At 39.3% G+C, this 21,951-nt stretch overlaps 1 protein-coding gene and 2 pseudogenes across 1 annotated transcript; 1 reads left to right on the forward strand and 2 right to left on the reverse strand.

The window, feature by feature from the left end:
* LOC120289897 overlaps window positions 1–451 on the reverse strand; it is a 5,574-nt pseudogene extending 5,123 nt beyond the window's left edge.
* A 1,660-nt stretch (window positions 452–2,111) lies between these two features.
* LOC120289898 lies at window positions 2,112–13,757 on the forward strand (annotated as a pseudogene).
* Window positions 13,758–16,557: 2,800 nt separating this feature from the next.
* LOC104426171 (cycloeucalenol cycloisomerase) lies at window positions 16,558–21,732 on the reverse strand. The gene is given in 10 exon segments (XM_010039128.3): window positions 16,558–17,061; window positions 17,768–17,816; window positions 17,819–17,864; window positions 18,429–18,511; window positions 18,514–18,619; window positions 18,713–18,823; window positions 19,651–19,692; window positions 19,996–20,079; window positions 21,216–21,374; window positions 21,499–21,732. Coding segments are annotated over 8 exon segments (648 nt in total). The 5' UTR covers window positions 20,014–20,079; window positions 21,216–21,374; window positions 21,499–21,732; the 3' UTR covers window positions 16,558–16,868.
* Between the last annotated feature and the right edge of the window lie 219 nt (window positions 21,733–21,951).

Below are 21,951 nucleotides of genomic sequence, written 5' to 3' on the forward strand. Positions count from 1 at the left end.
ATTGACAAATAGTATATTATAATTGAACACAAAGTTTTAATTTGAAAAGTTTAAGGTTGAATCAATAAATGAGACTGATTAGACAATTATCCTGTCAAATATTATCTCCAAACAGTGTGCAGGAGATCACTCTATCTCTTTTTATGGTAAAGAATCAATCCTTCTGAGCCCACTAAGGAAGAAGGAAGGCAGAAGGATCGAGTTCCTTGAATATTCCACTAGGTCGCTTGTTCAACCCTTGAATATTCCAATTCACGTTCCTCTCCCAGCATGTCAACAAGCTCTGAACTCTACGACAAAAAAGAAAGAAAAGCTTTGAATTCTCCATCCTTCGCATGGAAGAATCGCCTTTGATCTTGGATTTACCAACCCATATTCCGAGGTACTACTGCACCCGACGCACAATCTCTTCTTGTTTTTCAGCCTCATCCGTTGACCTTAGGAGCTCCATGTCGGTTCAAAAGATTTGCAAAAAATGACATGACAAGTGTCATGACTTTTTTTTTTTTTCAATCATCCAGATATCAAGTTATGAACAAATCTCGTTTGAGTGCAACAATTTTTAAAAAATGGTTACTGCAAGCACTATACCGGATTAGGTTTTCGGCACTTGAGTGAACAATTTCAAAAAAGTTTTAACACTTAAATGATTGATTGATTATATCATTTTGAGTGAATTTTTTAATAATTATGACACCTACGTAGTCTTGAATGAACGCTGGCCTTATAACGTGCTTTTATCCCAATGAATTGCTTTCTTGTCTGGAAATTCTGTCTCCATGACTATTCGTTCTATCACCCACCCTAATTTTGTCACTTTTAATCATCTCCAGGAGTCTAAAATTAATGGATGCCATGCAATGATTCAAAGTTGATCTATGCTCTTAACTTGCCTCCCCCAGTGTGAACGCACGTCGCGCCACAGGACCCGACACCCACACTCCATCCACGTAGACAGCCACAAAGACACAAGCGACATGTCAAACAAAGCGAAAACGTCTGTCTTCTCAACGCAAAAACTTGCTGCCTGGCTTAATTATTCGGGTTTAGGTCAGTACGTGCATAAAACTTCTCGCGTCCTCATGTCGCTTCTCCATTGTAAAAGCATTTTTATATGGCAATCATACTAACCATAAAATTAGCGTTATATTCATCGTATAAATGTCTTTTTTTATGCAAAGACTTGCTTTAAATTATGTAATCTAGCTGTGATAATTTATAATACCACTACTAACTATTCCACAATTTTAAATATTTTTCTCCTCACGCTTAGTCCGGTCTTTTACTTAGTATTAAATATGAAAATTTAATTAGTAAAGACAAATAAGATCTCAAAGATTCAAATTGAACTTAGTTTTGATATTATGTGAAAATTTGTATGAATCTTATAGCATATTCTAAATGTTTAAATTATTATGTGAAAACATGATTTATTATTTAAATATTACAATAAACTGGCAATTGTGCAATGTCAAGAAATAATCTATACTGCAGTCCGCGCATGGTAATAATTAATTTTTTGAAGAGGAAAAAGAAAAGCATGAATTTTAGAGAGAGAGAGAGATGCGTAACAACAGGAAAAGCCGAGAAAAGGCCCATAACGCCTCCCATGCACAAAATCGGGGCGCATCCCGGGTGTCGGAATCGAACGGAAGCTTGCTAACGTGCGAAAGCGCGAGACCACGAGCCCCCGAACCGGAACCCGAATCCGAACCCCAGATTTGTCGAACCTACGCTTTCGATGAGACGAGAGTTTCGCTGTCTCCTATAAATTTTCAAGCCGTCCTCCTCTCGCACCAAACCAGCCAGACACCCCAATTCTTCGATATTTTTAATCCCTGTTTTCGCCCTTTTCCGCGAGAGAAAAGAATAATAGAACCTCTCTCTCTCTCTCGAACCCACCCCTCCACATTTGCATTACAATTACATTGCATTTCGCTCGTCGCTCATACCCATTCTCTCTCTCTCTCTCTCTCGCTCTCGTGTCTTGCTCGCGCAGTGCAGACCCGAAAGACCACTGCGCACAGACCAGGAAGAGGCGGCAGAGGAAGGAGGAGGAGACCCGGAATAAAGCACAGCGAGGAAAGCTCGGAAATTTCGTAACGAAAGGGGGAGAGAGAGGAAGGAAACAGAGAGAGTCATGGTGTCAACGAGGCGCAGTGGATCTCTCTCGGGCAATAATGGGAAGCGATCTTCTTCCTCGGAAGACAAATCTCCGTCGCCGAAGCGTCAGAAGGTGATGAAGGGAGAACGGACCGTCGATTCTTGATTTCGACCCTGATTTTTTTCCTTTTTTTTTTTGGGGCGTCAAGATGGATTTTCGCGTCGCGGTGTGGATTTTGGTGGGTTTCGTCCCTTCCCCCGTCTGATTCGTCTCTTTCTTCTTGGTTGGAATTTCAGGAAGATAGCGGCGGCGCGTCGGACAGACCCATGCCGGCGGCGGACAATTCGAAGGAGCTGTGCTCGCCGCCGGCGCCGACTGATCCAGCGGAATGTGCGGATGGAGATGCGGCGGTCACTGGAGACGATTGCGTCAGCACCGCCAAGGGGAGAGGACGCCTGCCGTCGCGGTGGCGGCGCCGATCCCTGAGGGTATGCCGTTCGCGTTCTTGATCGGCTTTGTCCATCTGATTGGGTCGTAAAAGCTCGTCTTTTATATGCTTCCTCTGTGGGGTTTGTGTGTTTTTACTGGCAGGTACTTCGCCACTTGTGGTGGATAAGCATCGGAGTTCTTTCCCTTCTTGGAATTCATTCCAAAAACAGAGCCCGAGCTTCGAGTCTTCTACGCCGTGGTGCCGCCTGTTGTCGCAATTGGGTCAGGTAATTGGAGCTCGAGATAGAACGCAGTGTTGACTTGTTTGATTTCTTGTGATTTTTTTTTTTTAATGTATTTCTTCCGGTTTAATGTGTGTTTTCATGGACTGCAGAATCCCAACGTTCCTATTAGCTGCCCTAGTTTCACAATTGGTGCTAGCAGACAGTGTAACTTCCCATTGAAGGACCAGACAATAAGCGGTATTCTTTGTAAGATAAAGCACAATCAGGTATCATTCGCTTGCTGGGCTCGAGTCATGGGGAACTACAGTTCTCTTTTATGTGTAGGAAGTGCCAATTCTTTGAATAGTACAGGAGGGTCTTTCCTTTAATTAGTGGGTCGAGTTTCAGTTACTTGCTCTATTGGGTTGGCTTAGTTCTATGTGGAGATGAAGCCTATAAAATGCACATGCAGTATCATTACTCACTATCTGTGGGCTTGACCAGCGAGAAGCGCTGCTGTAGCCACACTAGAGACCACGGGTAGCAAGGGATTGGTTCAAGTAAATGGAACTGCTATCAAGAAGAACTCCAGTTGCACGCTAAACTCGGGGATGAGATCGTGTTTGGCGTGATGAACCATGCTTATGTATCCTTTTCTTTCATTTCATACTTGTCTAAACCTCTTGGTTCTGATGTTCTGGTTCTGCAACTCTGTCATCTCCATGGTTACTGCATTATGATTTCCCAGAAGTCAAGAAGAAGTCTCCTTTTCTTTTGAAGGAGATAATAAAATATGAAGATGAAGAACAAGAGGAACTCAGCAACTTTGCAGGTAAATTATCAACAAATAGTCGAAGGTGGAAGCAGCAAAAAGGAGGAGGATGGAAATCAAGAGAAGAGAGGAAGTGTGTATACAGAGAGAGAGAGAAGAAGGAGTTAAAGAAAAGTAAAAAGTAAAAATAGCTGTGAGGTAGGGAGAAAGAAATGGAGGGAGGGAGAGAGGTGAGTGCGAACTTGGGGAAAAAGGAGAGAATGAGGGCAAGAGCAGAGTGAAGTTGGGTAGTGGAGTCTACTAAAGTGTCGTATTTATCATGGAGGTGAAGTTGTGCAGTCTCCATGAAGTATGAAACAAACTAAAGTCCAAGCTTTTGGTAGATATTTGGAATGGTGCCAGCCAAGACAAGAATTATGTAATTAAAGTGCACAATCAAAGAGTTTTCATGACGCATGCCTTCTCATTTTGGACACATGGATTCCCCTTTGACTTGGTTTTGGACTTAAAATCATCTTTTGCCATTAACCTGGAGGACTTCTATATGTGGGAAAAAGAATCATTACCTTGACATTCTCTTGGCGAATTTCTATTGGACATTAAATCATCACCTTATCGTGGAATTGGAGGATTTCATGGAAAGCAACTTCTAATATTTATATTGCATTTATCTATGACTGTCTACACTCTTTTTTATGATTATGTGTCATGCATTTTTTATGCATGGGATTTCCTTTAATTTCTCTCTATCCAGATATTCCAGCAAATAGTATCTGATCCCACAGTCAAGGGCTCGGAGATGAAAAGCATGGGAAAAACTTTTCAACTTGAGCGGAGGTCAGAGGATAATTCGGCTATGACTGGGGCTAGCATATTGGCATCCATTTCAAGCCTGAAGCAAGATATATCACGATGGAAGCCGCCTGGCACGGCTTCCATCAAAATCTATCAAGCACCTGAAGTCCCTGCTCATTCTGCAATTAATGATGGGATGGACATTGATGATGGCCTGGAAGGAAATTCGGCGCCGAATCTGGCAAGTGAGAAAGCAGCAGAAGATGGAGCAATGGGCAAGAGTCTTCCTGTTGAAAGCAACCAGGACGTTGGCACAGAGGCAGGCAATGTAAAAATCTCTGGGTTGATTCATTGGCTAAGGCCTTCCTTGAGGATGTTTGCTCTATCAACTAGTTGTAAGCTGAAATTGAGCAAAAGTATGTGTTAACAGGTATTCGAAGAATCGAGCGAATGGACAAGGGATTCGCAACCAGCATCAACATCAGGCATGTCTTTACGTTGTGCAGTATTCAAGCAAGAGGTTCATGCAGGAATCCTTGATGGCAGAGAGATAGAAGTTTCATTTGATAACTTTCCATACTACTTGAGGTGGGTACTTTTACCACTTATCACATCTGTTTCAGAAACAGAAAAGCAACTACTAGTTCTTGATGGTAAGAGACACGAGCTCGTCAATGTGATTTTAGCAATGGCGATACTCTTTGGAAATTGTCTGGCTGTCACTGGATGGAATTTGTTGGTTGCAGTGATAATTTTTGGTGATCAACACTAATCTGCATCCTGAATTTGAACTTGAATGATTACAAGTTTGTTCATTTGACCATTTGCAATGAATGTGTCATATCATTTATGGGTTGAGAGAGTGCATTAGTTGGGTTCCCTGGGAGAAAATAATTTGACTGTCAAGTGTGACTTAGTGGGAAAAGGCTTATTTTAAGTGTTGTTTCTCATGTTTCTTTGGTGCAGTTCTGATTAAGGAGGAACTTGTGCTCTCGATGCTATTGGCCTATCAATAGTGCTCTTGGGATTATCTTTGCAAACTAATTTGCCTCTATTTTTTTTTTTTTTTTTTAATTTATAAATATCAATCTTTGCCACTAGACCTGCTTCTTCTTTAAAACACAATGAGGAGGCATCTTTTTTTGCTATAAATAGATCTAACAATAGCATTTCATGAATGGTAAAGATTTACTTTGCCCTTGTGGTTGTTTTGTATTAGATCTGCTTTGCTATGCCGAGCTGTCAACATTTAGAGAGTCATGGTCAGCTTGCTTAGTCCTGATATGGTTGATCATGGATTAAATATTTTGTGGTGCCTTTTCTTCGCAGTGAGAGAACACCAAGAATGTGTTAATTGCTGCTTCATTTATACATTTGAAGCATAGAGAACATGCTAAATATCGTCAGACCTTCCAACAGTGAACCCAAGGATTTTGCTTTCAGGCCCTGCTGGTGCGTGATTTTTTTTCTTCCTCTATTGTGAATGAGATTTTTTTATTTGAGCTATTTCTGAGCTAATTTGAATTTCGAAACTGTCAATATTTTAATTGCAGGGTCTGAGATTTATCAGGAGATGTTGGCAAAAGCACTTGCAAATCACTTTGGTGCCAAATTGCTCGTATTTGACAGCCATTCGTTTTTGGGGGTAAGTGTTCTGCTTGTGCTTTTTTCAATGTTTTAACTTATACCTATTGATTTTCGTGGACCCTGCCCTCTTTGGTGTATGTGAGAGTGAGGGAGGGAGATTATTAAACAATCTCAATCTTGGCTGTATAGGTTGAGGTCAATTATGTCACTGGTTGATTACGAATTTGTTGTAGGGCTTATCTTCCAAGGAAGCAGAGCTGTTAAAAAGAGGGAATTAACGTTGACAAATCCTGCAACTGCCCAAAACAAAGCCCTCTTCCAGCTGACTTGGTCAAGGCGATTAATTTTGCCAGTTGGTGATGGCGATGCACCTAGCTCATCAAATGCTCCCTCTTCTTTTGTCCCAGATTCACAACGAAGGTTGAGAATGATAATGTAGCTTCATCCTCTGGTGCATCCAAGAGTAATTCATTTAAATTAGGTATGCTAATTGAATTGATTATCAACAGCTATCTTTTTCATTCATTCTAATTTTCCTCAATATGCAGTTCATATTTATGCATCTTACTTAACATGATGATTTAAAACTTGTAGGCGACAGGGTAAGGTTTGTTGGGTCAGCTTCTGGCTCCGTGTACGCATCCTCGTCATCAAGGTACCTCTATTATTGCCACCCATGATTTTGTTCTTTAATCTCACAAAGATACCTTTATCAACATGTTTGTTTTGTTAATTCTCTCTACCATCATAGCCTTTCTAGATTGGAATGTGAAATGTGTCAGAAATAGGGAAAACTTTGTAGAGCTTGTGTCATGCATTGACTTTCATGTTGCTCTCTGGAAAAACTAATGAGAAGGGCTGAGATGCTAAATCTGAAATGAGTAGTGATAGTCTGGCAGAGTCCTGGGTGCATCTCTTGTTATAGCAAGTGAGTTGTTTCTTTAGGACAAATAATTGCTTGCTGTTAGGATAAGACCAAATGACGGATTTCATATAGTGTATTGATGGTCATCCTTGTGTTTTCTATAGACGTATATGGTTAGCGGGAAGTGATGTGATGCTGCTTATCTCTAGCTTGTCAGGTGGTTTTAGTGTGGGTGGGTGTGTAGCGTGTTTAAGTTCTGGAAAATTGTTGTGCATGGAGATTCTGCAGAAATTGTTGCCATTGCTTTATTTTGGTTGAGTAACATCTGTTGCTCCTTCCCTGTGCATAATGACTTTATTTTTCTTGGTCCTTGTTCTGAATAGCTCATTTTTTGTATTTTCACGATAACAGCAAAAGCACTGAAATCTCTGTGCATCGGGTTCATTTCTGATCAGCATTGACTTCTCTATGTTTCTGATATGCCTTTTGTCTTTCTAGTTTTCATATTGATGGTGTGCCATGGAGCGTTTCTTTGATCATGTTCTTTTGTGTTGTTTTTCTTGTATGACTTTGACAGGGGTCCGGCTTCTGGGAAATGTGGAAAGGTAGTGTTACTTTTCGAGGATAATCCCATGTCCAAAATTGGTGTGAGATTTGATAAATCTGTCTCTGAAGGAGTTGACCTTGGGGGTTCTTGTGAGGGAGGTCATGGATTCTTCTGTAATGGTATAATTTCTCTCTTTAAAGTTTTCTTCACTTAAAATCATCAGGCGTTTTACTTCTCTAACCCTCTTCCTTTCATCGTTTGTTTGGTCCAGCAACTGATCTTCGTTTGGAGAGCTCCTGCAGTGAAGATTTAGACAAGCTACTAATTGACACCTTGTTTGAGGTGGTTTCTCTTGTTCCCTATTTGAATTGTTAATAGTTGATAGAATCTCTTTAGTTTTTATTTGTGTGTTCTTTTTGGTGTCAGGCTGTCTCCAGTGAGAGCAGAAATTCTCCTTTCATTTTGTTTATGAAAGATGCTGAGAAGTCTATTGCTGGGAACTCAGATGCATTCCCTACATTTAAAAGCAGAATTGAAAAGCTTCCCAATAATATGTGTTGTCATTGGTTCCCATACCCATACTGACAACCGCAAGGAGAAGGTAACCTTTTTTTCTGGTTTTGAGAAATAATGCAATTTTTATTAAGGTGATTCTTTGTTGTCGCTTGTTAAATCTGGCATGATGCTTATTTGGATCTGATGCTTCCCATGGCTCTATAATAATTGGCTTTCGTTGTCGTTTCTGCAATCTTTTCTCTGACTTAGTCAATAGATGAGATTTATGTTTAAATTCTTGATCAAGTTGTAGTTGCATAGAGGATCATCAGTCTTGTCTCCACCTCCTTTTCGTTGATTTAATCTCTGATACAGAAGATGATATAATTTGTTCAGTTTGTTGTTCTTTATTCCTTTGTCCCTTTGCTGGAGGTTAACGCTTTTAAGCTAGCCTGGAATTTACACAAAAGTACATTCCATATTCTGGCTGTGTTTGACTTGTTTTCTGGTGGCAGTCACATCCTGGTGGTCTTCTTTTCACAAAGTTTGGGAGCAATCAGACAGCTCTTCTTGATTTGGCCTTTCCGGTAATGATTTTCATTCTTCACCTTGTTGTACTGTCATACTTATTTTAATTCTTTGGGATTTAGGGCGCTTATTCATTGTCTTCCCTGGGGACGTTGGCATCTATAGGTTCGTATAACATGCTTGTAGGTTGACTACACCGTCAATCTGAGCATGGTCTTCCTCATTTCCTGGTGATTCTATGCTTCATATTGTAGTTTAGATCCGAAAGTTTTAATAGGTTGCTAATTACTCAAAATGATGAGCAGTTGCTCTGTTCCTTTTTTTGAGCCATGATGTATACATATGTAGATACACTATTTCAGCGTCAACTTTTATACTTAAGTGTAATGGGTCATGACTTGCTGACATGCTATGGTGTCAGTTTTAACTTTTGTACTTATGTGTAATGGGTCGTGACTTGCTGACGTGCTATGAGATGTTTATGGAATGCTTTTAACATCTGGGCCTTTGATTTTAAATATCACCACAATCTTGTGGCTGAGACAAAGACATAATAATCAAATGTCAAGACATACAATATAACCATTCGGAATATTATATGTTGCGTGAAGAGGTTAAAACAGACAAGTTGATCAAGGATTAACTAAAATATGGATAATAATTGTGATGGACTCATTTTTCTGGTGGAATGCATCAACTCTTGCTTGACACATTCGTTTTAGAAACATGAAGTATCTTTTTCTGCAGATGGTAGATGTTTGTACTATAGTGCTGCCTTGCATGTGCATTACACCATGCTTGAATTCTGTTCTCCACTTTATTCCTTATTCCTTCAGCCTAACGTTATTTCATATGACTTGTCGGACAAAGTGTATTTCTTTTGTTCAGTTCTTTTTGCTCAAATAAATAAGACACTAATGAAAGTTGTGGATATGGTGCTGACCTCATTTAATGGTCTCAGGATAGTTTTGGACGGCTTCATGACAGAGGAAAAGAAGTTCCAAAGGTGACAAAACTTCTTACAAAGCTCTTCCCCAACAAAGTTACAATCCACATGCCACAGGTATGACTCCCTCTGGTGTATCTTGGATACTCGCTTCCAACTGCTTCAGTTAACATGAGTCTTGGAACTGCAATTACTGATTGCAGGATGAAGTGCTTCTTGCATCTTGGAAGCATCAGTTGGATCGAGATTCGAGACACTAAAGATCAAAGGGAATTTGAATAATTTGCGAACAGTGAGCAATTTTCACTCCTATTTTTCTAGATCATGGAGCATCTTGTGCCTGATTTTCTCATAGATGGTTTATGAAATATAATTTGAAGAGCCCACCTTTTCTTTTTATGGTCATTTTATGATAAATGGGAGGTTTTCCAATCACAGCCATGTGTACAACATACATGCCTTGTAACAGTTTGTTCCCATAGTACGAGTTTCCTAGGATGTTGAAGAGGTTAAGCATTAGGGCAATCTTTTGATTTGTTGGCATTTTAAAGTTTGGCAGTCTTATGCAGCAGAGGAGATAGTATCTTAGTTTGTAATTCTTATGTGCAGGTTCTTGGTCGATGTGGAATGGAATGTGAAGGACTTGATACAATATGCATCAAGGACCAAACACTTTGCCGCTGAGTGTGTACTTTGCCGTTGATCCATTTAAGTGAGGTTGCTCACTATGTTCCCTTTTCATGGTGTTGAAATTTAAGTTTATACTGGCAGGTGCAGAAAAGGTCATTGGATGGGCTTTAAGCCATCATTTAATGCAGAATCCTGAATCTAATGCTGATTCACGCCTTGTTCTGTCCAGTGAGAGGTAAGGAATTGCTCCTTTCTCTGTCAGGATGCATGTTTTATTGGCAGCAATCTTCAGCTTAAAGTTAGTAACCATTTTGAAATGTTTGGCAGCATCCAGTATGGCATTGGGATCTTGCAGGCCATTCAGAATGAGTCTAAGAGCTTGAAAAAGTCACTCAAGGTTATCATAAATATTTGGATTACAAATTTTGTGTAGCAGGAAAACCTGTGTTAAGAATCGCAAATTGTCTAACTGTGGGTCAGTTTTTTATCTGTACAGGATGTTGTAACTGAAAATGAATTTGAGAAAAGGCTTCTTGCTGATGTTATTCCCCCCAGTGACATAGGAGTCACATTTGATGACATAGGAGCTCTTGAAAATGTCAAAGATACATTGAAGGAGCTAGTCATGCTTCCTCTACAGAGGCCTGAACTTTTCTGCAAAGGGCAATTAACCAAGGTTCTGCTTTTCTCTATGAGCACTCAATTTGCTCCACTTGAAGTTTTGGTTGTAATAGCGATTAACTGGTTCTTGCGCATGCATTTGGAGCTTTGGTATTCCTTTACATTTGTAACTGCGTGCTATTGATGACTGATATGTCCATGTATATCAGCCATAATATACATACTGACTTACCTGCTTTAATCTTGTCCTTTCTTGGAGAAATTTAAAGATGTTCTGAAATGAGGCTACTATACAGTGTGCAGAAACTTTCTGGTTTTCTATTTTCTGAGGCTATAAAGCCAGCACAATTTTCTAGAAAAAGTTGATCTGCTGGCAAGTTCTTCAATGCAGGATTCATCATGGTTAATAGACAGTTGAGGTAGCTAGGCACCTGATAAACAATCAGCTAGCAAGGTGAAATTGAGTATGTATTCATGGGGCAACAATCGGTCCCGATTGGCTGCCTACCTAGTGCAGCTGCAGTCCGGCCCACTTCCGCTGCATCTCACCCTGCATTGCTAGGCTTTCTTCGTTTTCTTTTCTTTAGATTAATTAAGTTACCCTCATCATTTGTACTCCTCTTATCGTTACCAGTTGTTCACTCATTTCAAGAATGCCGTATTGGCTTAAATTTTTGTTCAATATAAGAAAATTTGGCAACACTGGTTTTTGTTAGATTATACCGTTTTAAGTTACCTGTTTTGAGAAAGATAACCTTTAAGCTGAATTTTGAGTTGAGATAATCTTGATCAAGATCTTTCGACGTGTTAGATTTATCTTTTTCTACCCCCTCTGAATAGCATAAATGAGGCAAATTGGTAGAGATGTTGCATGGGGTGGAGTTGGGGGAGGGTGTTGATGGTGATCCTGGCTTTGCTTAGCCCCACAAAGGACTTAGTGTGTTTTAGGCAGCTTTCCTCAGCCAAAATTGCTGAGCATGCTTCAAAGAAATGCTGGTGTCATTGTTCCAAGAAGAGCTAAAAGAGGATCATTTCAAGTAAAATAGGGACACATGCACCCCTAAGAATGTGGCAATGTGCAAATATGAGAAGACATGAAAAAGAGACCAGTGTGGAAACGAGAAGACTTGAAACGACACTGGCCATATGTCAAAGAATTATCTAAACCAAAAAATTCAGATGGTTCAGGCTTCCTGAAAGAACAAAATGCAGAAATTGGTTTTATGAGCTGCCTTTAAAAGTGGTGCTAGTTTTTCTTCATTTTAATTTCTAGTAATTGTCTCAACTTCGTTTTGAAAAAGGCTTTCTGTCTGATGTTCTAAGCAGTCTTTAAGTGCCTCTGTAAATACAAGTTATTTGTGCTATGCTTTCATGGTGGAGCTTGCTCTTAGTCTCACTGTTACCTTTCTTGTCCAGCCTTGCAAGGGCATTCTTCTGTTTGGTCCCCCTGGAACAGGCAAGACTATGCTTGCAAAGGCCGTGGCTACTGAAGCTGGTGCAAATTTCATCAACATTTCCATGTCAAGCATCACATCCAAGGTCAATATTGGGGCTGATTTCTTGTGATCATTTGAAATTTGCGAAGATTTAATGTTGTTCTGTTGAACGCTTTAACTCTTCTTTTCTTTGCAGTGGTTTGGTGAGGGCGAGAAGTATGTGAAAGCTGTTTTCTCACTTGCCAGTAAAATTTCCCCGAGTGTTGTATTTGTTGACGAAGTCAGTTTCTCTATTCTTTCTTTTGTTGGTTTAGGTTCCTATTAGTTGTGCTTCTCATAGTGTTTTGGTGGCTATAGGTTGATAGTATGTTGGGCCGGAGGAGAACCCCGGGAGCACGAGGCCATGCGCAAGATGAAAAATGAATTTATGGTCAACTGGGATGGCTTACGGACTAAAGATACAGAACGAGTACTGGTTCTTGCAGCCACAAATAGACCTTTTGACCTGGATGAGGCGGTCATCCGTAGGCTGCCTCGCCGGTGAGTGTTGCCATGACTTCTTTTTATGGACACATGTATTGCAATTCTTACTTTCCTTTCCAAGTGGGCCTTCATATTTCCCAAAGTCAGGTGCTAAGTTTTTGTCATTACTACAGATTGATGGTAAATCTTCCAGATGCTCCAAATAGAGCAAAAATTTTGAAAGTTATACTGGCAAAGGAAGACTTATCTCAGATGTTGAGTTGGATGGAATTGCAAGCATGACTGATGGTTACTCAGGAAGTGACCTTAAAGGTGACACCTTGAATCTTTACTCAAAACTGTTCACTAGTGGAGAATTTATTCACCTGTTACTGTCTTATCGCAGAATTTATGTGTAACTGCGGCGCACAGGCCCATTAAAGAGATACTGGAAAAGGAGAAAAGGTCCATGTCTTCCCATAATTGGATAGGGCGTCTTTACTCTAACTTCGATTATGGCTGATAATATGTGCAATTCATGGCAGGAGCATGCTGCAGCTCTAGCAGAAGGCAAACCTGCTCCAGCTTTGAGAGGGAGTGCTGATATACGGCCTCTCAATATGGATGATTTCAAATATGCACATGAACGGGTAAAACGATTTGAAAATGACATATCTGAAATGTAGCACTTTTTCTCACCATAGGAGAATCGTCCTCAAACCTAGAGCTAATTTACAACTTAATAGCATTTCATTTTCTTCATCGTTGGTGAAGCTTCAATTGATTTCGTATCTTTGTTGTTAACATGGGAACAGGTATGTGCGAGCGTATCATCCGAGTCTGTAAACATGACCGAGCTTCTGCAGTGGAATGAACTCTACGGTGAAGGTGGTTCGAGAAGAAAAAGGCGCTCAGCTATTTCATGTGACGTATTATTGTTCACTAATTCACAGTTACAATTTTTGACCCGCTGCTTGTCCTCCTAAAGCTGCTGCGTAAGTAATCCATTTTGTTTTTGTAACCTGGGAAGCCCCCATAGGTTGTTTTAGTTTCTCGTAATGTTTTCTTGTCAAGTTTTTTATTTCTATTTTTATTTCATTTTTCTTGGATTGTTGGTATAAAAGGGAGGGAGGGAGAGAGAGAGAGGAAAGCCTCCAATAGCTTTTAATTTGGCTCCGTATTTTGTCTGTCCTCTTTTGCTTTCTATTCTGCTCTTAGGTTTTGCTGATTCTCATATAAGTTGAACTTTTGTTCATCTCTTTTAGGTGAAGTCCTTTCTGTCACTATGTTAATAGTGGTCAGATAAGATTCTCTCTCTCTCTCTCTCTCTCTCTCTCTCTCTCGGGGGCACAAAAACGCACTTGCATATGCGCACTCAGAACAATAGGAGTGTATGTAGCAAGGAGGTTGGAAAGGATTAAGAAAACAGGAATTGTCACATTTCATGATCTTGAAAAGAAAATCACTGTCTCTTTATTCAAATCAGGGTCATCTATGGACTTGTCAATTCAAACTTTTAGGTGTCATGAACCCACAGCCACCTTGGTTCCGTAGCTAAGTGGAAATCTTTCCATCTCCGTCTTCATCAAGAGTCTGGTGAGGAGTTCAGAGGCAAAAGAAAACAGGATGGTCTTTGTCAAAGTGAACATAGGAAGAGAAGGAAGAGGGGTTCTAATAATTGTTGCGACAATCACATACAAATGATTAGGCTCCCTCAAGCAGTATGAGTAATCCTTCCATGTACGGTACTTTAGCAATTCACAAGTAATCATATGTTGGCACAGAGGAGAATTGCAATGAACATACTAGGGTCTGTTTGTTTCGTGAAAAATGAACGGACATTGCGTGTGGCCAATGTGCGATTCCACCAACTCGGTCACCATCACCATGGGGTGGGTCTTGCTTTATATCTTTGTTCTCTCATTGTTACCAAACACTTATTTATTCTACAAAATGTTCGTTCGTATGGATTTTAAAAAGAAGCAAAGGAGAAAAGAAGCAAAGCATGTACAGCCCTAATGAGAATCTTTCAATTGAGTGGCCTGTTCTCTCTCATGTGTCTTTTGTATTTCAATAAACAAAAGAATAAAGAAGTAAAGCATGTAAAGTCATTTGCTTGATCAATGTATAACTGTAGGGTAGAGTAAATAAAAAAAATTATAAGCAAAAGTGCGGCGCGAGCTTGAGATCAATGAGCTCGAGGTTTGCTTGGCAATGGTGATGACTAGCCAAGAAGAAGAAGATGGAAAACAAAGGAAATAAAAGAAAAAAAAAAATGAAAAAAATGAAATAGAAAGAAGAAGGAAAGAAAAGATGATTCGAATTTTAAAAAAAAAATTCAAATTAAAAAGAAAAAGAAGAAGAAAAAATGGGAGGAGAAAGTGAGGATTTGTAGAGGTATGAAATAAGATAGATCAAAAGAGGAAAATGTTTTCACTTTTCAAAATAGAAAATATTTTCCCTTAATTTAGAAGACTTTTTTCCTTTTATGGACAACATTTTCTCAAAGAATTCATTTTTCTTTTAAACGAATGCGGAAAATCCAGGAAAATGTTTTCTCGAAAATTATTTTTCACGAAATGAACGGAGCGTAGGTTTACATGCTAGCGAAAAGGAGATTTGCTTGTGTTCTAATTCATACGGCCTTGATGAATAGGAGTAAAACCATGAATGGGCACTAGAAATTTCCATGGCTATCACCTAGAAGATCGGATGTAAGAAAAGGCCTTTTTTTTCTAATTATTATGGGTGTGTTTGTGTGGGGAATTGATTTTTCAGATTTTCAACCGTTTGGTTCACGGAAAATGATTAGTTAAATCGAAAATACTTTTCGGTCAATGAAAATATTCATGCATAAATTTAGGAAGTGAATTCCTAGGAGGTGTAAACACTTCACGGAATTGTTCATCTTGAATAATTTAATATTAATATTAATATTAATTTAATTTTAAGTTTTTCTTTTTCCTTATTTTTTGGCTAGTCACTAGTCACAAGACTTCAGTCTCATAGGCCTGTGCTTGTATTTGGGGATCAATCATTATTGAGGCTCAGCAACCAATAAAGAGGAAGAAGAAAGAAAAAGGAAATAAAGAAATTTAAAATTAATTTAAAATTTTGATTTATTTTTGCATTAATATCCTAAAAAATTTCAAACCGGTACACCTGTGATAAATTTATCCAAAATTAATTTTTTTTTTACCATCAAAAACTTCAAATTAGTACATTTTTGATAAATTTATTCCAAACCAGATACTTGTGATAAATTTATTATGTTATTTTTCGTTAAATTTTATTGTTATATTACTAAGTAGGATGACACGTAATAGTTGACTAATATACTAATTTGTGATTTTATTTTCCGTTTGTGATAGTTATTTTTTGTGGTATTAATTTAATTTAATAGATATATTTGTCATAAAGGTATCGATTTAGCGTTTTTTTTACGGTTGAATAAATTAATTTGCAGTAAGTTTATCACAAATATACCAATTTAGTGTTTTTTTTGTTTGTTGGGATAAAATTTTCACGTGTATAGCAGTTTGTAGTTTTTTATAATCAAAAAATTAATTTGTGATAAATTTATCATACGTGTATTAGTTTGGGGTTTTTCATGATATTAATCATTTATTTTTTTAGTGATGAGTGAAATTACTTTAATAAAGCTCACGGGATTGTCGCCACGCCACCCTTCCAACATGGAAGAGGGAGGTGAGGGTTCAAATCCCCACCTTCTCGAGAGAAGGAGATGGGGTAGGGATAGTGAATTTCGATTCCCACGCCCTATAAGAGGCAGGGCAAAAGTCTGAGAGTAAGTATAGAGTAGGAATAGAGTAGGACTAACCAAAAAAGAAAAAATAAGAATAGGGTATGACTGACCAAAAAAGAAAAATTACTTTAATAGAAAACTATTAAAACGTTTTCGATCACATATCATCAAACAAATGATAACTATTCATTTTCTGAAAAATGGTTTCTCGATATTTTATTTTCTTATGAAGTTTTCTTTTAAATAAATGCATCCTAAATATTTGGATATAACAAAATTATGCCTGAGTTGCCAGAATCAACATAGAGAAAGTGCCTCGTCCATGACGTTCGTCGAATCTATCAAGCTCATTCACAATTCAATGCATGCCACGCAACACAGCTAGGCAAGCTAAATAAGGCATATATGCAAATCAAAAGCTAAGGTAAGCATATTTGGCAAGCTCAACACTAACACCGTCATGGTTTCAAATCGCACCTGCATGTACTTGGAGACATTCCTCAACAAATGTTTAATGTCCTAAGTACTACAACTAGTACAATACAAGCCCTTTGGCACGGTTGTCGCTACATCTTTTCCCTAACATGGAACGCCCCAAAACTTACAGCCTCTATGGAATTGGGAACTAGAACCCAAGCTCCCGTTTTAGTACAATGAGATCTCAAGCTTCCACGGAATGACCAGGAAACCACGGAAGTCCTGGCTGAATGCATTGTTTTGAGTTAGGAACTGGGACAATTGGTCCGAGGAAAATACGCCATAAGTCGAGTATGATTGTCACCAGCATCGCAGCACCCAAAGCATCGACAGCTACCCTCGGCAGGTCCCAAGGACTGCCTGGCTTCTCATCAATCCTGCAGGGGCAAGTTTATTTTCAGCCAACGAACCTTGCATGAGCTCCAATGAGTGACCAACTACAAAACGTATGACAATTAAAGACAAAGCTATGACTTCTACATCCTCTTCCAAATTCTACAGTTCTTCCACTCCATTTCAATAAGAAAAAAAGGGGAAAAAAAGAGGGTGCATTTGTAGTTTACTAGTGAGGAGGAGCATTATTCCTTTTAACATATATACATGAAACATAATGTATGAAAAACAACCACATAATCAAATAGATGCCTTTGACCAAAAAATTAAAAAAGATCTAACACATGCCAGAGAACATGAAGAAAATGGAGCGTACAGTGCAGATCAGCCTTGCCAGAATTTATGGCTCGTTAACCAAATAATGTTTTCATCTGGTTAGATGATTGCGTCCATTGCCTTCATTCTGGCAGATGGTTTCACAAAGTTGAAAGCATGATACTGATCATTGTTGTTATTTATCAATGAAATCACTGTCAGAGTTGATAAACTACAGGCCATGCATTTATGCAAACTGGAACCTATAATTCTCTCATTTACCATTTTAAATTCATACTAGGACGAGTTCATATCTATCACTATTCAAGTGATTGTGCAGCTCTGATGTGTGCATGTTGCTGCTGAATCATACACTCTATGAAACAGAGAGGATAAGAATTCATAGAATAGGTGTTGGGCACCTAAAGTTCTCACCTCAGAAACATTGGAAAGCTCACAATAAAGTATATGGCATAAAACAAGGACCCACTGTATACATGGATGCCCGGTCTACAAATTCATAGTAAGGAAACTGCAAAAATTGAATGAAACAAATTAGTTTAGCATAATCCCTTCAATATCATATGAGTATTTAACCATCTGCAATTAGCTAAATGAAATAGAGACGATTGCTACGTAAAGTGTCTTGGGCATGTTTCGCAGCAAAGACGTGCCTCGCACAAAGGAAAGAACAAATTTCAAAATGTTCCATGCAAAGTTGAAAGCTTGCAAAAATTTGTGATGTGACATTGCAGGCAGAAAGATATTATTGAAACTACGAAAGCGTGCTGAGCAATATATGTTGAAGAAGAAATGAATCAGCATTTATTGGGGATATTACAAAACAGATAACAAATGATATTCTTAACCTAATAAAATTCCATTTAAAGGTTGACCAAATATGTCAAATTAACTGATTCTATTCATGATTAGGCCATGGATAAAGGAAATTGGCAAGAATAAGCAGTCTTGGAGACAATGCATTGAGAAATATGCACCACTCCAGTTCAAACAGGCAATAAAATCAGCATGTCATCCATATAAGAAGGAATTGGACATAATAGTATGGATAGTTAAACAACTGTTGAGGACATACATTAGAAATAGCCAGAGTCTCCAGGTATGCTATGAAATAGGAAAGAGCCAGAATCCATGCTGCCTCAGTAACCCACCGAACTTTTCAGGCAAGTCAGCAATAGCATGCCTTAGGCGGCGGAGGGTCATGTTTGACGTAACATGGTAAAATAAAAAGCAAACATGAGTCAGGAGGAAGGTAGTATGCGGTACCTGCACCGAAAAAATTAACCAGAGTGCATGATAAGCAACTGACAGATGATTAAGAAAGGCGTAACTAGTCAACGTCTCAAATTTATGGCTCACATTATTCATTTTCCACGACGGAAATGTATAAGAAGCTCCCAAAACTGTGAAGAAGTAGTGCGTCCAAAAGTAATTCCCAACGTAACTAAAGATTATTATCCAGAGACTCGCCTGCCAAAGCATGGTTAAATGTCAGGGTGGAAGAGCAGCTCTTACTGGAGATCCTAATATCCAGCTAAATGATGTCCACAAAAAGGCCAGCTTCGCATAGTGGATGAGTAAAATGTCACATGTACAGTCATCTTTAACTCAAAGAGAAGAGATATTGCATTTACCAGGACGATTCTTACTTTAGGCAAATAACATAAAGTTGAAGCATTCACAGCCTTCGGGGAACTTGCTTTAATGTGCTGTAATGCAACTTCTAGGTTGATGCTCCCGTACTCATGTAATTCAGATAATTTAACCAGGCCATCACCACTGAACACCATATGGGCAGGATATATAATGCAAAGGCACATAAAAATGCTCAAATGTTCCACTAAACCGTAACAACAGATACAAAGTTTAAAGCCCTAGCTCTTTACAGAATCAAAATTTGTCAGCTTTTCTTAAGTATATTGTGAGTCACAGGAGCTGAACCCACGACATGGAATCTATACATAAACAATTCAGGTTTGACGTGTTCTCTATAATTGCAAATCAAAATGCAATCTGAACAGTGATCCAACATTACTTCCATCAGACCGACTCAACATATTTTTCCTAGACACAAAGTAGAAGTAGCTAGCAGACTCTGCACATCATATGCATGAATCAACAAGGCAACATGTGAAACAAAGCTGTTCTAGGCACTTCATCACCAAAATGTGTGATCCGTCAGCGGTATACCCTAAAATTGATGTTACTGAGTCCAAACATAGATGAGCAATATATATCATGGAAGTAGCTTTTGGAGCATTAAGAATATGGACAATTGTGCCCCTAAAAGTACTTGCCTTGACCCAATAGCGATCCTTCCAGCACAAACTGCTATCCGCCTGCACAAGTACGAGAATTTAAGAACATTCCATATCAAAAAGAAGTTCTAGCACCTCAGGGTGATATCTAATAGTATTTATGATGAGCAAATTCATCTTTTTCCTTTCTTGCAGAAAGCAAATTCCAGTTTAACACCTTTTTTTAGACTTAAAACTGAGAACACAATCAGAGTTCCAAGCAAGGGTTTATGCAGTATTCAGGAGAACCAAAGCATTGAGCATACATGAAAATCCATACTAGAGTTTAAGGGATGATTTCATTCAAGTGACATGTAAGTCCATTAAGAAAGTCAACAAACATACCTGCCCGACAACTACCATCGGTATCAGGAATGCAGGAACTGCTGACACCAACCCCAGAAGCAAGTACTCTAACTCCGTAAAGCTCTGTCATTTGATGCAAGGAGAAAATCATACAGTTACTTAGACTGAGTATGTTCTTCAATCAAGCATGTGCATTTTATTTTTTTGGGGGAATTCTGCCTGGAGGTTATGAGAAATGCAAGATAAGAGCTGCAATGTATCATCCTATCTATTCTTCATTACTTTAACATTCAGTTTGGATGAAACGATTAGAAGGGATGAGAAAGAATATAAAATGATCATGCCTTTGGATGGAATGGTGAAGATGGAGGGAGAAGGATTAGGAAAACCAGTGCAGCCAGTTTTATGTAGTTTCTAAATTTCTCCTAACATCTATGGAGGGACTCAGAGGGATTCATACAACATATAAAGAAAATTCTCTTTTTCTCCATAAGTACCCTTATTCTATCTGAAGTTTCAAAATCATAAAAAAGATATCAAGGTTCATTTTGAATACATTTCCGTTCTATTCCCTCATCAGCATCCGAACAACATTTTAGTTCAAACTTTCTATTTCATTTCTTTTCGTATAATTATCTGAATTCTTTCCATTCCCTCCATTCCCTCCATTCCCTCCTAATCACTCTATCCAAACTGAGTGTAGAAGTGGATGAATTCACAGCAAACTCGTCTTCATGACTTCCATCACTCTCCAACCCTCCCCCTCCCTTCCCCCACAAAAAAGATGAAGACAAAGGGAATGATCGAAAGGTCTCTCGCAAAGCTGATGCATCACCATCTCTCTCCTCCGTTGACACAAACATGAAGGAGAGAGGAATACATAGATGATTATTCCTTCCTAGAAAGAAATCAGATGCTCGATTCACTCCTTAACTTACGTAAAAACACCTGCTTTTGTTTTCGCCAGTTCTGTCAATGTACCATCTTTTTTCGATTTATCCCCCCCCTTCGTCGATAAAATAAGTTACCCAGCTCAGCTTCGGACTGACACTAAAGGGACAAACTCGACGCGAGATGGGAAAGTCCGAGTGCCTCCCGGAAAACTGGACACTCACGAATCACGAACAAAAAACCCACTCGAGCAAACCAAAACCCCCTTTTCTCAACGAAAACCCACAACAGCAAATGCAAATGAATACGAAATTCGGCAAAGAAAGACAAAAAAATTCAAACTTGGGTCGCGAAGGATCGAGACGGACCTCGTAGAGCTTGTAAGGGACGACGATGCCGAGCGCGAGAGTGAGCCAGAACGGCGTGTAGAAGAGAAAGAAGAGCTCCCCATCTCTTGCTCGGGTTCGGAGCGAGCCACAAGCTCGAGCTCGGCGACGGCGGAGGAGAAGAAGCCGATTTCGTGCCGCCTGCGCATCCGGCGCGAAACCAAGAGGAAGCATAAACCTCAGCATCGGAGGTCGATCAGAGGGAATGGCCAAAGAGACAAAGAGACAAAGAGAATGAGTTCGACGGAGACGAGGAGATTATTACCGGAGGACATGGCGAGGCGTCCGTGTCGTCTTCGAGAGTGAGGTGTCGCCGCCGTCGGTCGGTGGTGGATGGTGGAGCTGCGGGTGAGGTGAGGTGAGGCGAGGCGAGGTCGGCCTTGATGCTGCCGCCGGAGTGCCAGCGCACGCCCCCCACGTGGTGCTGTCGAATCTTTTTGTCGTACTACACGGAATTTAAAATGGAAAAACAAAGACAACGTTACAGAAATGTAGTAGGATGCTCTTTTGATACTCGACTTCGAGATATTGAGCGAGGATATGATAAAAAAGATCGGGAAAAGAAAACAGTAAAAATTATCGTGCTTTGCGAGAACTGTTGCAATATTAAAACAGCGTGAATATATCATATGGCGACTTTTCAAAGTAAATAGTCACGTGAACAAGGGGCCCGTATGACTATGGACTAAATCCAAAAATGGAACTGTTCTCCTAAAGC

The sequence above is a fragment of the Eucalyptus grandis genome, chromosome 11 (genome assembly GCF_016545825.1).
Source record: "Eucalyptus grandis isolate ANBG69807.140 chromosome 11, ASM1654582v1, whole genome shotgun sequence".
NCBI classification, from domain to species: domain Eukaryota; kingdom Viridiplantae; phylum Streptophyta; class Magnoliopsida; order Myrtales; family Myrtaceae; genus Eucalyptus; species Eucalyptus grandis.